Source organism: Copadichromis virginalis, linkage group LG12 (assembly GCF_057382275.1).
Source record: "Copadichromis virginalis isolate Kocher_CV1m ecotype Utaka linkage group LG12, C_Virginalis_male_GT1.1, whole genome shotgun sequence".
Taxonomy (NCBI): domain Eukaryota; kingdom Metazoa; phylum Chordata; class Actinopteri; order Cichliformes; family Cichlidae; genus Copadichromis; species Copadichromis virginalis.
Genome location: NC_140629.1, coordinates 18,544,238 through 18,561,055, shown reverse-complemented (window position 1 = coordinate 18,561,055; position 16,818 = coordinate 18,544,238). Strand labels below are relative to the sequence as shown.

The 16,818-nt window shown below is 40.5% G+C and overlaps 1 protein-coding gene across 1 annotated transcript in view; it reads right to left on the bottom strand.

Moving 5' to 3' along the window:
• The window catches only part of arb2a (ARB2 cotranscriptional regulator A), a 172,631-nt gene that overhangs the window by 86,121 nt on the left and 69,692 nt on the right, over positions 1 to 16,818 (bottom strand). The window contains exon 8 of the mRNA XM_085475145.1: positions 14,913 to 15,032. Within this exon, the coding sequence (XP_085331271.1) occupies positions 14,913 to 15,032 (120 nt within the window). The remainder of the gene's footprint in view (positions 1 to 14,912; positions 15,033 to 16,818) is intronic.

Here is a 16,818-nt window from a genome sequence, read left to right as displayed (position 1 = left end):
AGACAAAGCTGCGCACTGCTTTCACAAAGCAGAACAAAGAGAAGAGGTGCATCATGGGAATCTGATCCTTGCGCCGCTACTGACGCCATGCTGGATAAAGACACAATGGCACATATGCACAAGTCAAAATGCATGTATGGCTTTATGCGACACCCAAAGTCATGACTGCATGATTAGACCTGTCTGAGTGAAATAAGTCTACTTCAGTAAATACTTCAAGAAATATAGCTGTACATCTTCAGCCTTTATAAGAATTCACAACTACAGTAAGACTATGGATGGTTGACAGCAGAGAAACCGTGAGCAAGCCTAGACAGCATCCTCTCTGAGGAAGTGAAAGGTAAAGTGAGGGAAGACTGTCCAAGCAGCCTACAAGGAAGACAGTTTTACTGAGAGGGAGAGAGAAAACAAGTAACAGACAGCTTAGAGGAGAGTTTGCTCTGTAGCACACTGATACAAGCAGACCAGGGCGAGGATGAACAGGAAGGGAGGAGGTCTGCTCAATTTCAGCAGTACTTCAGGTAGAAGAAAAGGCAATATATGTTTGAGTGTGCTGAATGTTTTATATATTTTATTGTGTGCGATTTTACTGAATCCTACTTTCTTAAGCAGCTTACTCGAGGAAACACGGGCTGAAAGAGGGATAACGTAGGTGGCAATGGAAAGTGTTTCATACTTTGATAGTTCTAAAACTCATAGAAAAAAGTATGCAAAGTATTAAGATATCGGTGCATTATTATTGGTTTTCCATCTATCAGTTATGACTCCATCTTGCCCCTCTCTTTCTTTTTTCTCTCCTTTCTCCCTCCGTCGGTCCCTCTCTCTCTTCCTCCGGCAGGTCTGATATGCTAGAGCTGCAGCTGAACTCTGAGTAGCACTGTCTCCGGGAAAAAACAAAGTGATCAATGTGAGAAGGCACGGGGCGCTCATGGACAGGCCAATCAATGGTGGAAAGAACCTTGCCCAGGGCCTTATGCAAATGGAAGCACGTCCTGTAACCTCGGGAGTGAACATGCGCACTAGATCAATGGGACGAGGGTAGAACCTTACAGCAAGATCAGCCTCAGCCAGTAAATATGTAATGATGAATCCCTCAAGATTTAACTGAACTCAAATGAACTTTAACTAGCTCTGTGTTTTATATCATAAAGTGGTGAATAAGACCCTGTGTTGAATAGGTTTGGCTATGGGGTGGATGGGCAGCGCAAGAGGGATTAAAAAAGAGCCTTTGCACAATGATGCACTAAGGACAGATGGATTTTGCACTTCCTTTTTACTAGGAAGGGGAAAAAAAACAGGAAGACAAAAAGGTGAGACTTGTGAATAGTCACCTCAACAATACTTGTTTGAGATGTAATGATTTTCAATTACATCACCATGGCAACATCTTTGTGTTTTGAAAAAATAATAATAAAGGAGAGGAGTGGGTAACCGGGACGAGCTAGTGAAAGCTTGCTCGACCATTGAAAACCATGGATGGTCAGACCAAGGACTAGACCAGACAAACGATTCATAACCAACATTTAGTAATGCCTCCATCTGCTGGAGTCTAAAATTGGTGCCAATCAAAGTCTAATATAGACAAATTAGAAGGAGCATCTTTATTATGTACAAGATAACTGTTGCACTCAGGAAACTGACAATTTTGTTGCTTATAAGCAGATGTCTATAATAAAATGACAGCAGCTTACCGAACTGTTGAGAAAAGCGCACACGCCTTCATACATACAGAGAGAAAGAGGGAACTGAGGAAATGAAGTCCTAAAGTGTATTGACTGATCCGGCATCACAGCTTCAGGTGAAAGCAACAGCTTCTCTCTGCCTCTGGGCTGTTAAATGCACTATAGGAAAATTTTGATCAAAACAAGATATATAAATTCCCCAGATTGTAAAAAGTCTGGAATAACAACTGGTACCTTGAATTGGCCTTGGTAGCTGGCTACGTCTCAGATAAGCATCTACCTAGCCACACCTGCAGTAGCCCTTCAGCTGAAACAAAGTTCAGGGAAACAGCTGTTAAAACATTAAACACATCACTTTTTTCAGAGCTTCTCTTGCCTGTCTACCTTTGCTGTGTTGTAAAAACACTCTATATTAATCTCTCTGACTGGCATCGGATAATTACTAAAAATGTGGAAAAAGACAACTGACTGCAATAATGCAAATGTGAAAGGCGGTAGCAAAACAGAAGGAAACTTTGGGATTCAAAAAGGTTTTACATACTTTTTTAATCAATGTTAAATTCAATGGCACTTAAAAGCCTTTTTTTTTACTCATAAGCAGTGTTGGGACTAACGTGTTATTAAGTAACGCGTTACAGTAACTACATTATTATTGTGGTAACGAGCACGGTAACTAGTTATTATCCCAAAACCGGGAACGCGTTACTCGTTACTGGGATTTAGATAGGCTCGTTATTCGTTACTTCGTGTGGTGGCTATCGCGGCCCTTCCACAGATTCAATAACATTAGCAAGTGGTGGAAGCCAGCAGGTGGATGAAGGAAAAAGGAGGCAAGAGGAGAGACCCGAAGCGGCTGCTGGTCCAAGAGTGTCAGGTGAACTGAACTTCAGGTAAGAAGTTATAACCTGCAGTCCATCTGGGTCAGATATGAACCAGGGTTAGGTGGAGTTTATTTTCGTTATGCTGACTTTTTCGTACTGCGTGCTAGCTAGCATGACGGAGTTTCTATACAGCTGGGTGGGTGCTATGTTACTGATGTTGAACTTTATTTTGTTCATAAGGTTAATTATTAGAGTTGACAACCGTGCCGTAAAAAACGGAATCGTCTCGTATTCAGAGAAAATATTACGTGTTTCGTATTGAGGTGAAAAGGAACAGTTTGTCCCGGACTTCAGCTACAATGAAAAAGACACAAAGCTGGAGTTATTCTGTGTTTACGCTGCACAGCTTCTTCTCTCATCCTCTCACCCTCCCTCTCCTGTTTCTACTTCAATCATGAAACTGATCAATGATCAGCTGATCGGCTTTTCTCTCTTGTTTATTTATCGCCCACTTTGCGGCAGAAAGAGGAAACCAGCGGATGTCGCGGTAAACAACAGCAGCACGTTTGATCAGCTGTTGTTAGAATTTATTTAATATTAATTTCTAGTATCAGCTGATGTTGGCTGGAGCCACAGCTGTAAACCTGCTGGTCATGATATCGGTTTGGTTATGTGATGAGAGGGAAACATGAAGATGAAACCAGGAGATGTCCTTACTGAATCATCAGAGCTGTGATGGAGAAACAGGTTTACCTTTTAGGTGACATGAATGAGTTGAAGGGAAGTTATGAACTGTTTCTGAGAGACAAATAACACCAGGATCCTTTTTTAGGTAGCTGACAGCTGGTAACTGTGCAGGGGCAGGTCTAGCAAAGTGTTGCCAGGGGTCCATGTAGGGCATTAAAAGGGAAAGGGGGCACAAGGGAATACTTTCTTATTCTCATTTAAAATGTCTCACTTTTAAAAAAATAATTATCTGAGTCTTGCAACAAACAATTGATAGATTGATACATATATACCATCAGAACAGTGTACATCACTGTCACAACAGTGTTTGGTTTCATTCAAAGGCTTTATGATTTTTCCTATAATGGTGGGCCGGTCTCTAGTCAAAATGCCCGGGACGATTTTTTTGTCCCAGTCGAGCTCTGTATGCAGCTCATCTGCAGTCTGGTGTTACCTACATCTTCCTATTCAGAAGGCAGAATTTCCGAGTTCTGAGTACAATCGAAAGCACCACGACTGCAGTTTTTGTGTTGGATGTAAAAAGCAGGCTAGGATAGAATCAGGCGTGGGATTTCTCTCGTGGAAATGTGCACATTATTTTTTCCTTTCTATTGGTAGGTGGCACAGTGCACTTGTGGCAAGTAAGCAAGCAATCTTGCTGGGTATCCAGTTACGGAAGCAACACATTAACAAGAGAATTCTGAGTAAAACCAAAGTTACTTTCCCTAGTAACTAGTTACTCTGAAAGTAACGAGTAACTTGAAGTAACTGAGTTACTTTTGATAGAAGTAACTAGTAATGTAACTAAGTTACTAATTTAAAGTAACTTACCCAACACTGCTCATAAGATATCAACTACTAACTAGTTAGCTGGCCAGTTAGTGGTAGCTACCAATAAGACAGTTTGAAAGACAAACTAAAAAGTATATCAGATGCTAGCAGAAAACAGGAAAGAAGAAGGTAAAAAAGTCAATAGGCAACTGGGAGCAACTGTTTTCTAGGAAGATTCTTGGTAACTGAAGTCATTTAGACTACTTCTCGTCTGCTTACTGTGTAAACAATCTGACTAAAGTGAGAAAGGCAGTTTAATCTAGAGGCAAAAAATATCCCTATTTTTACATTTATGCTCCTGAGATCTCGATTAACCTGCAACTTCAAAACAATAAAACAACATAATTAATAATGAAGGAAATTAAAAGCAAACCTAGGAAGCAAACAAAAAACGAATCTATCACAAAATCAATTACCCTTGATATTATTGAAGGAATAGCACAAGAGACATAAGAGGTAAGTATTTTCAACCCCCCACTCTTCACTAACACCACAAATGCAATCTAGAACCCAAAGATGCTCCTGAAACATAGAGAGAAATACCAACAAAGGTGAGAATAATGGCGACATATTGAAGGGAATACTTCACAAAGCCTATTGTGTGAGTATCCTTTTCAGGCAGCAAACCCGCTGTAATTTGGTCTGCGTCATCTGCCTCTAGTCACAATGCAGCACTACAGCTTTGAAATGGATGGCAAATGAAGGCCATTTGTACATAATCACAGCAGATAGAAGAATTCAGGGGCCCTACAATGTGTTGTTGAGGTGGAAAGAAAGACCTTGGTCTATCTGTGGCAACCAGCACAGCTAAGGTTTTGGCAAGGGGGGTCTTTTTTTTTCCAGAAAAGAAGCAAATCAATTCAAATCAAATCAGCTTGCTAGCCGTGACATTTAAACAGTTCAATTTACATCCTTATGTTAAGAGGAGAGGCGCTCTCTAAGATCCTATTCATTCACAAAGAAATTAGACGGCTGTATTTCAGCCGCTTAATAGAGCAAATATGCTGTAGTTGTACAGAGGAAGAAACCATATCTTTTCATGGCACACAAAGGGCCAGGCATTGTCTGTCATTACGACCAGACCACAAAAACACACAGAGAGATAATATACATAATATAGACAGGACAAGAAAACAGCGCCATGCATTAACACGTACGTGCACACCCAAGTGTGCACCAAAACACACACACACATCCAATTACACATGCACACTTTGTCAGTGGAGATGGTGTATGTCCTGAGGGCTGCTGTCCTGCCGTGCAGGCTGGCAGGCACTTTTGTCGTGGTGGTCCTTTTGTTTCACATCAAACAAAACGCCACAGCTTTGCATACGGCTCCACTAATTTCTGCTAGTGTGCCCCAGCCATTTATCATTGCCTCTCACCCTCTCCTCCTCTCTTGTCCTCTCCTCTCCTAACGTGGCGCTGATAGCTGCTCTCTTAACCAAGCTGTTCTGCTCAGGACGATACAGGCTTCTCCAGGCAAAGGCTGAGACGCACAGAAGTGTGCATATACATACGTGCAAGCACATAAACACACATGCAACCAGACAAACACAGAGCCCGTGCAGAAGACACAGAATCACGCGCGCACACATATAAGCACAAGCAGACAGACATACATGCAGGAAACTGCTCTACAACTGCACCGCTTGCAAGCCCGCCAGCTATGGAGAACCTTGAGATAAAAACAAACCTTCTCTTCATCCCCTCCAGAAGCAAGAGACAGGCAAGCACTTAGAGTTTCGAAGGCAGGCGAGACGTGCATACAGCATTAGATGAGGGGATTTTCGAATGGACGACTTCAGAGCAGAGATTTTGTCAACAAATTTAAGTGATTTTTGCTTGCGTGTTCATGAGCACAGGTGAAGGTTGCGCCGGCCTTAAAGAGTCTTTCAGATAAATCTAAATGTGGAGTGTAGCTTGACACAGTTTAAAGGAAGGCTCCAACAGTTTTGGAGAAATCGACTTGTTTGCTGGCTGACTGGGATTTATATAATGCAATAAGATCGGTATCAATTTTACCTCTGTGCACGCATGCATGGCTGCAGCGAGAAAAACACCCAAGTACTGACCAAAGAGAAGACATCCAATAATTTCATATTTGTGCTATGTTAGCTAACATGGCCATCACCAATACATCTGAGAATCAGCTGAGCTTTGTCAAGAGTTAAGAAAGCGTGAAATGCCAAGAAACTTAAACTGAGCTCCATGCAGTTATTTTGCTAAGTAGCCGAACAATAAACAATTACAGTTCATGAGCTAACATATATAACCCTGAGCACCTTAAACTATGATGTCATGTAAAGAATATATATATATGTATATAAAAAATTTTTAAAGTGGCAGTGAGAATACCCAGATTATTGCTTCTTGGCTAAAAAATAAACATTAAGATACTATACTGATAAGAAATGAAGATTCAAAACTAGCTTTAGATCAGAAATTCATTTTAAGTAACTAACCCTTTAATCCTCTTGTTGTTGTACCATTTAATCACACATTCAGATAACAGTCAGGTGGATTTGACCAATTCATGCAGTCATTTTTCACACACTATAAATGTGGCTGAGTCTCAAGTTTCCAGCAGAACAATGCCAACAAAGTAGCACTGGAGTAGTGAGAAACATGGCATGAGAACTAATTAAATGCATCACAAAAAGAATAGAGGGGCTTCCTCAGCGTCAGATAGTGGCTCGTGTGACTGTTTATGAGAAAGGCAGTGAAGGACACTTAAACACTTTGTGGAAATTACATCAGTTGTTTCCAAGGCAGAGCAAAAGTGACCATACCATCAATCATACCAATATATTGTTTTGTTTTGCAGCAGGTGAAAAAAATATTGAATTTTCACACAAGTTTCAAATCATAAAAGTATTCTTCAAAATTAAATCTAGTAGTGTTTCAGAAGGACAAAAAGTGGTTTCCGAACCGCTGCTTGGAAAAGTAAAGCAAGACCAAATACTTTGGATGGGCTAAGATAAGAATTTTGAAGTGGCTAACTGGAAAAAAAAAATCACATTTACTGATGAACACAATTTTAGATTTATGGAAGTAACAGAACTGGCAATAAAACACAATGGGGGAATACTAAAGCCTAGGAAGGTTGGCACTGGATATTTTTACTGAAATGACTCCATCCTGGCCAAGGAAAAATAACACTTCATTCTCAAAAAACAATGTCCTCTCTTTAGCATCTTAGTTGAGTAAGATTAATTCTGCAGCAACACAATGAACCTAAGCATACCTCCAAACATTACAAAAACTGTTCGAGGACCACAAAGAATCCAAACTTGGCAACTGTGATGGATTTTCTAGCATGGTCACCTCAACCCACTGAACAGTTTTAAAAGTCAAAAAACTGAGAACGCCAAGAATTTGTGACATCACAAAAAGCTTTTAGGAACACACAAAAATCTGGCTGAAAAAACATGGATCATCTTTTTCACAAAAATGCTTTAGGGGCACTGAATATTAAGACATTCTAAATGTACATGAGCCAATTTTTCATTCAAACTGCATGCTGATATTATAATGTATCATTAGAATACACTCATGTAAAAGTATCATTATTATCTATTCCAGAGTTTTAAAATGGGTAACAACAGGAAACAGGATTGTTTGCAAAACACCTGTTACCACATTCCAGACACCTGTCTGGGTCCAGCCCTGCTGATCGCCACAGGCAGGGCAGGACCTGACATGTCAAATATAGTATTGTAAAGATGATTGCGTACAAGTTCAAAGATTTCAAAAAAGAAGCAAGAAACCTAAAGCCTGAGAATGCAAGTGCTCTTAATCATACTTCCAACTTATAAATTCAAATCTCTATACCACGATGTGCAGCAAACAATGCTTACTGTGGTATAAAAATTAGGTCCATAAGGAGGGGATAAAAAAACCCTCAAGCAACCCTTCCCACATCTGACACCCAGCCACAACTTATATAAAACTGCACAAACAATTACCACCCAGAGAGAGAACTTAAATATATTTGTATATTATGTATATTTACTGCAGATGGAAACAGGTGGCCGTAAACAGAAAGTGTACTCGAAGATATTCTGCAAGCATGTAATGTATGTATGTGCTGTATTCAAAGAGGGCACTTAAAATCTGTAACCATGTTTTTGAGGGGCTGTTGTGGTGGCTGGCTGGTTGTCTGGTTGGCACCCACACATTTGTGTACTAGGAGACAGATGCATTCTTACATAAGACCTTATATAATGATGCCCTGTCCTATCCAATAAGAGTGCTCCTTTTTCACTCTGTGAGCGGGAAGGTTAGTGTGGGTTAGACAACCCTTCCTCAACAGAACCACCACCACTTACACTTACACATCCACCCCCCTAACTCCTGGCAACGAAAAATAATGAAAAAAACAAGCCGAGCGGAGGGAGAGATGGATGCAGGTCCTTCACATCCTGTATGGCTCTATCTCCTCTGTCCATTCCTTTTTTTCTGGTTTGGTGTGAGATAATGTCCTAATCATAATGGAAATGTGGAACCCAAACAAGCAGGGTCGTGTGTGTTTGTATGTGTGTGCATGACATGGAGACGGAGAGAAAGAAATAGTACTCCACAGCTGGGCTAAAAACTTCTATTATGTAGTTACTGTAGAAGAGCTGGACTAAGGACAAGGAATTTAGGACAGCAGCTGAGGGAACACGATCCATATTTCTTTAAAACTATACAGCTGACAGACAACAAGAAGGGGCAGGGTGGAGCAGGGTGGAACAGGCTGGCCAAGCATCACAGCAAGTGTCAGAGCCTAGGGACTCTGAAAGAGAAACTGAGGAGCAGTGAACAGAGATGGATGGATGGATTCTGTGATCGCTTAAGGACACAGAGTGAAAACGGTAGGGCAAAGTGCAGAAAGAGCAACTATGTTCCTCCCTGTAGCACAAGCTTCTCTGTCTCTCAATCAGAGGCAGTTACTTACTGTTTGATATATCTATAATTGGTCAGCACACACTGTGAAAGGTTTTAAAAGAATTGAATTGCAGTGAAACACTTGCGTGCTCTAAACAGGGGCTAACATTCTTGGCTACACAGGGAGCGAGCGGGAGAAATTAATGGCAGGCCTTTTTGAAGTGCTTGATCAGAAATGTATTTATTAACTGCAAAGGGGAATAGTAATTAATTAACCCACAGACAACTTGTTTTCTCTTGGTCTTCTCATGTGTCAAATGGTTCTTCCCACAAGGCCCCAGTCTCCACTTGCCAGCTCACACACACACACACAGACACACACACACACACACGCACACCTCCCATCACATCCCACTGGACTACTTTCACTTCAATTAAGCAGACTGTGTGCAAGCATGTATATGTATGTGTGTGCATGCTTGTGGGTAAGAGATTGCAATAACAAGTAAGAAATACATAGTGGCTGATTTAAATCCCATGTGTATATTTTTATGTTATTTCTGTAGTACATTCCTTGAAGCAGAGAAAAGTCTAGAAAAAAAATCACAACAGTGCTCTGTACTGTATATGGGCTCTGCGTGTGTGTTTGTGTGTATATAGTGGTTAGAAATGTTGCCTGACAGCAGAAAAGTCCTGGGTTTGAATCCACCGACCAGCTGGTCCCATTCTATGTGGAGTTTGCATGCTCTCCTTGTACTTGCGTGGGTTCTCTCCGGGTACTCCAGCTTCCTCCCACAGTCCAAAGACATGCATGGATTAGATTAATTAGCAATTCTAAATTGGCCAAAGGTGTGAATGCAAGCGTGAACGGTTGTCTGTTTCTCTGTGTTAGCCCTGTGATAGACTGGTAACCTGCCCAGAGTGTACCCCGCCTTTCACCCATGACAGCTGGCATAGGCTCCAGGCCCAATGGGGCACTGCATTGAATATATATATACATTACCAGTCAAAAGTTTCTCATTTAATGGTTTGTCTTTATTTTTACTACTATCTATATTGTAGATACAGACTGAAGACATCAAATATATGAAGCAAGATATATGGAATTATGTATTATATCTCAGTGAGCTTCATGATGCAGTCTCCTGAAATGGTTTTCACTTCACAGGTGTGTCTTGTCAGGGTTCATTTGTGGAGTTTCTTGCCTTCTTAATGGGGTTGCGGCAATCAGTTGTGTTGTGAAGTCAGGATGGTACACAGCTGACAGCCCGATTTGACAACTGTTAGAATTCATATTATGGCAAGAACCAATCAGCTAAGTAAAGAGAAATGACAGTCCATCATTACTTTAAGAACTGAAGGTCAGTCAGTCTGGAAAGCCGCCCCAGGAAAGACCAAGAATCACCTCTGCTGCTGAGGATAAATTCCTCTAAGACACCAGCCTCAGAAATCGCAAGTTAACAGCACCTCAGATTAGAGCCCAGTTAAATGCCACACAGAGTGTAAGTAGCAGACACGTCTGTACATCAACTGTTCAGAGGAGACTGTGTGAATCAGGTCTTTATGGTCAAATAGCTGCTAAGAAACCACTATTAAGGAAAAGCAACAAGCAAAAGAGATTTTTTTTAGCCAAGAAGCACAAGGAATGGACATTAGAGCAGTGGAAATCTGTGCTTTGGGCTCATGAGTCTAAATTTGAGATCTTCAACTCACTGTGTCTTTGTGCAATGCAGAAAAAGTGAACGGATGGTCTCTACATGCATGGTTCCCACCGTGAAGCAAGGAGGATGTGTGATGGTTTGGGGGTGCTTTGCTGGTGACACTGTTGGGGATTTATTCAAAATTGAAGGCACACTGAACCAGCATGGCTACCACAGCATGCCATCCCATCCGGTTTGCCTTTATAAATGATAGTCCACATCATTTATTTTTCAACAGGACAACGACCCCAAACAAACCTCCCCTGCTATCTAACCAAGAAGAAGAGTGATGGAGTGCTGCGCCAGATAACATAGCCCCCACAGTCAATTGACTTAAACCCTATCGAGATGGTTTGGGATGAGATGGACCACAAAGTAAAGGCAAAGTTCCAACAAGTGCTTCGGCATCTCTGGGAACTCCTTCAAGGACTACGCCATGAAGCTCATCAAGAGAATGCCAAGAGTGTGCAAAGCAGAGCAAAGCGTGGCTATTTTAAAGAGTCTAAAATATAAACATGTTTTTGAGCTAACACACCCATAACAGAAATCCACAAGATTTAACTCAACTGGATGACAGCAGAATTCTGTTTTGATCTCTGATCAAAAGATGCCTCTGTGAATGTAAATATGGACAATATAAGAAAAGTCCAATCTCACTAGAAAATACTGTCTAATATTGGAATAAAACCTTTTGGACAGGTGAAACCAAGGTGATCGCACAACAGATTGAGGTAAGGATAAGAGTTTTCATAGCTGTTTTCAAACATGAAATCTGGAAAATGTCATGAACCATGCTGGAACACTGCAAACAACGGTTATGTTTTTATTACTGGTAATATGGTTTAGTACACTATAGAAGACACGCAATGCCTACCTACTGTGAACTTACTAAAGCATTACCTACGTGATTCTCACTTCACTACAAATGGCTGCAATCGAACATCACACGGGTTTTTGTGTAGCTGGCCTGTTAAAGACAAATGTCTGAAACAGCTGGATCAGGCATTTGTGGTCACATGCACCTCCATCACGTAATGTCTAGAAAGTTAAAGTCTGCACTGCATGTGTGAAAATGGCCAATGTCAAACATGGTGGAGGTCCAAATAAAATCTGGACTTGATTTGACGTGTTTGTATTAGTGTCGAGATGAGGTCAAGAGCATTTGACATTTAAAGGCATAAACTACTATGGCCTCAGCAGAAACTTGATAAGAACATATCTGAATACCCTGACACAAAAAGGGAACACAAGAATCTTTAAAGTGTCTGTTTTAATGTTGTTTTCCCCCATACTGCATCTGGTATATGCTAATTATTCATACTGTATATGCACATAATATATATGCATGTTTTGTACATCACAAAAGCACACAGCCTCGCAAAGAGAGTCTGAGTGAAAGAAACACAGAAAGACAGAAAGATTCAAATCGAGAGAAAAGCTAGTGTTCGTCACACAGTGAAAAAGCCCAAGAGATTGTGAAGCTGTCACAGACAAAACAGTGCATGAATATTTAGCAGCCAAATTAAAATTACAAAATACAAAACAAAAAAAGAGTAGGTGAAAGGAAAACAAAGAAAATAAAACATCCCTGAAAACACCAGTGGGAGAAGTGGCCACCTTTCATCCCCCCATGAAAGGCCCTATCCTCTTAGCTTCTTTCCTCCTCTCCTTCCTGAGTAAAAAGGAGCGATATAATAATATTGGTTGTACTGAGTCTAACAGCGATTCCCCAGATCAAGAAACCTGCAGCAAAATAAACCCTGCTCTCAGATCATAGAAAGGCCTGCAAACACAATTAGCGCAATGTGTTAGTTAGCAAGCTTCTTAAATTGTAGTCCAAACTAACCATAATCATATTTTGACAGTTAATGCAACTAATCACTGTTTCTAAGAATAAAGCCATATTTACACATGTACTGCAACTCTGAGTCTTTCTATACGCTAGAAAGACTGCTTTGAGTACAGGAATAGTCAGAAATAGTCATCCTGTAGCCCACCTCAGGAAGATTATACCCTAGTAGACAACTTTCCAACAACTTAAATGATTAGTACTTAAGAAGTACTCAAGTAATGATACAGGTACTAATAATAGCATGCTCTTATGATGAAAACAGTGTATTACTCAAATATTAGTAAAGGCACTTTTTGATTTCTCTGGGATGAAAACCAAACAACAAATAGTACCTAAGCTTGGCTCTTAAATGCTATTATGGCTTGGGAAGGATAACCCACTAATATTGCATTTATTATCTGCACATAACCTTCATTATTGCAGTTGGTAACTCTCACTAAAACACTTACAAAAGAGTTGGATCATTATTATGCGATGCACAATCCATTGTAAATTTAAGACTAGAAAATAAAACATTAACCTCAGAGGCCTTAGTCTAAACCTCAAAAGACACATTGTAGGCCCATTTAGCTGAAGGGCTGGGTTATAAAGGTAAGAAGCTAGCCAAACGTTTATTTTCAACCTCTCCTTTGAATCATTCATTCTGTCAAATTCTCTTCCCTCCCACCATCTTTTGATCTATCTACTGTCACTCTTAAGGTCACTCTTAAGGTGGAGAGATCTACATGCTGCACAGCAGATCTCAGCAACACTTTTGTTGGACTGCTATTCTTTCCTTATCAAGACAACTTTCCCTTCTTTCCCTCCTGTTCTTGATGTGCAGAGAAGTACCCAAAGATAGTGATGAAGCAGATTGTCTAAAAAGGTAAAACGAATTAAATAGTTGTAGTAGTTTCTTTCTCAAAGAGACTACACACTTTTATTCTTAATCTTTTGACCAAGCTTCACACATCGCCAGCCTGGTGTCTGTATTCCTGCGGAGGCCAATGCTAATATCACTGTGTATTTGTCTTTACAGTGCTGTGAACAAGTATTTACCTCCTTTTTTATAGCTTACTTTTTGCATAGTTGTAACAATAAAACATATCAGATCATTAAAGAAACTTTAATAGTAGACAAAGATGACAAATACAAAATGCAGTTTTTAAATTATGATTTTATTTATTAACCGAAAAAAGTTATGCAAACCTAACTGGCCCTATATGAAAAAGCAAATGCCCCCTAAACTGGTTGTGCCACGAACTGCAATCAAGCATCTGCAATAATATACAGCATTTGAAATTTCCCCCCATCTTCTTTGCAAAGTTGTTTAATTCAGCCACATTGGAAGGTTTTCCCCTGTCCGTTCATGCCAAAGCATTTCAATTGTATTTCTGTGTGGACTTTAAATAACCTTCCAAAACCTTCTTTTTTCTTTTCTTCAGGGCACAAACTGACATTCTCCTTCGGCAATTTCCGGTAGAGAGCAGAATTCGTGGTTAAATATATTACTGCAAGTTGTCCAGGTCTTGAAGGAGCAAAGCAGCCCCCGACCATCAGACTACCATGTCTGAATGTTACAACGGAACGTAATGGTGACTCAAACCTTTCAGAAGGTTCAGCATTTGTCTCGTGAGTCCAGAGAATATTTTCCCAAAAGTCTTGAGGATCATTAAGGTACTTTTTTTGGCAAACGTGAGATGAGCCTTTATGTTCTTTTTGATCAGCGGTGGTTTTTACTTTAGAACTCTCTCATGGATGCCATTTTTTGCCCAGTCTCTTCCTTATTGTCGAATCATGAACTCTGAAATTAACTGAGGCAAGTGAGGCCTGCAGTTATTTAGATGTTCTGGGTTCTTTTGGGAACTCCTGGATAAGTCATCATTACGCTCTTGGGTTCGCCACCGTTGTCTCTATTTGTGAACAATGGCTCTCATCATGGTTCAGTGGAGTCCCAAAGCCTCAGAAATGGCCTTGTAACCCTCTCAGACTAACAGATGTCAAGGATTCTGTTTGACTTTGTTTCTCGGGATGTGTTGCTTTTTCAGATCTTCTAGCCAATTTTATTTTGTCAGACAGGTTCTATTTAAGTGATTTTTTTTATTCAAAAGGGCAGTAAGTAATCAGACCTGGGTATGGCTAGTGAAATAAAAAATAAAGGTACTTTTTTACATAGAGTTAGATATGTTTGGATAATTTTTGGTCCCTCAATTTTACTCTAGTTATTGTTTATCATTTACATGTGAAAAATCTTCAAAAAAGAAATCAGGAAGAGCAGGAAATACATTTTCACAGCACTGTATTATTGTGTGTGTGTGTTCGAGAATAAGTAGTGTAAGGGTCAAACACGTACAATAGTGTTTGTGTTAACAGGAGTGTATTGTCCATTTCAGTGCATGCTTTTGTTGGTAGGAGGTAGAAAAGACAAGCGGAAAACTAAAACACTCACCAGCTCAACGAAAGACAGTCCTCCATAGCTATGGGCCATGATGAAGACATTCTTGGCTGCGGCTTTGGACACAAAGTGGTCCCACACGTACAGCACATGTTCCTCTGAGGAGCCGTTTTCCTGCAAGACAAAAAATATGCTTTGTCATATCCACAACAAAGACAATTCAAAGAAATCCTTGACGCTTGAAGGCTACCGACAAACTCCAGTTGTGCAACTACAAAACATTTAAGAAGGGTCTAGCCAATGACAATGAAGCATCAATAGAGTTATTAAACTCTATTGATGCTTTAATGCTACAGCATCAAAACCTGCCCCTCTAGGCCCAGCCAAAAAGAGAGGAATTCAAAAGAAAAGTGGATGTAGCCTGAGGTGATTTCTACAAAGAGCCACACTTCAACAGATCAATAAGTCTTGCATATTGCAAATGCCCTAAATGTAAAACTCAATAGGCAGGATGACGTAACATTTAAATCTTAATTTGTACCCCGTTGCTGAATCAATGGTCCATCTAAACACCAGTAGAGGCATAATGGGAAGACACCAGGGCAAGGTCAAAAAAAAAAAAAAAAGACGACAGAGAGGAGACATATGCACGTACACACAAAACACACACTCAAGCACAATGCTGTACCACAAATAAATTCCCCTACATCTTTTCTCAATCTCATCTGCATGTATACAGTTGTGCGAGCACACACACACACATGTGCAGTAACACGCAACCAGAAGACATGTTTAATTAACCTGAGACGTAAGTGCTTATCTGGGACTGGAAAGAACAATAGCAAGTGTACAGCTGCGAAAAGGGCAACCATTAATGAACTTGTGACATTGATTCCAGACTTTGATTTTCTATCAGGCTGTCTGGTTCACAACAGAAATCAACAGCGCATTCGCACAAGAGGTTACACTGCACAAGAAACTGTGTTAACTGAAGACACCTGTATCCTGCGATTCAACAACACGAGAAACTGTAGCCATACGAAACGCAAACCTGATTATTTACACGCATACTTCTCTTAATTGGCACGCTTATGCATACAGAAATAATATCCTAAAGTAAACAAACACACGGCTTGTTGGAGAAGAAATCCGCATCTGTTAATCGAGAGTCAAACTGTTCAATCAAACTCAAAAAAGCAATTAGCAATTTTATGGTAAAGGACAGAGGAGATATCTTAAGAGACCATCCTTTTACTTAACGCAATTCTGCTTTCATTGTGTGAGGACACTGTATTATGTCAGACAGATAATTACTTCAATATTCAAGGTGGTAACTGAGAAGAAGGTGCTCAACACACAACTCGTACACACACACTGCAGACAAAGATGTGGTTTAAAGTTTAGTTTTAGTACAAAGTAATCGAGCTTGTGATTTGATTCAATGGTTTCACTCACGTGCATCAGTGTGTGCAAGTCTGTGTGCGGTTGTAGTATTTGATGATGTGCTGATGTGTGTTTTTGTTGCCATGTTTGTCTAGAGGTAAATTAACCTGTCAGAGTGTTTGTGTTTGCGCTAGATTAGCATGAGGGGGGTTGTAGTGTCAGCACCAACCTCCATTCACAGAGCGTGATGCAAGAGCAGGCAACTCCGCTCTGCCCTGCCCTTCTGCCATCAGGGCTATGCCTTTACTTTTCACGCATTCATGTGTATGTGGTCTCCGGCATGTACGCGGCGGCTGGCTGAAGAAGAGTTGTCTGTCTGAAAGGCTGTGACATCAAAGCCCTTTGAAGTCTCCCTCTTCTCTTCTCCACCATGTCGCCCTTCATCTATGAAGCCCATTTTATTAGCCTGCCTCCTTTTTTCACTCTTCCCTTCTCTTCTACCTTCTTTTCTCCTTCACTGATGCCACCTGTTCTTCTTCACACTCATTTGTCTCCTATTTTATCACTTCTCCACCCA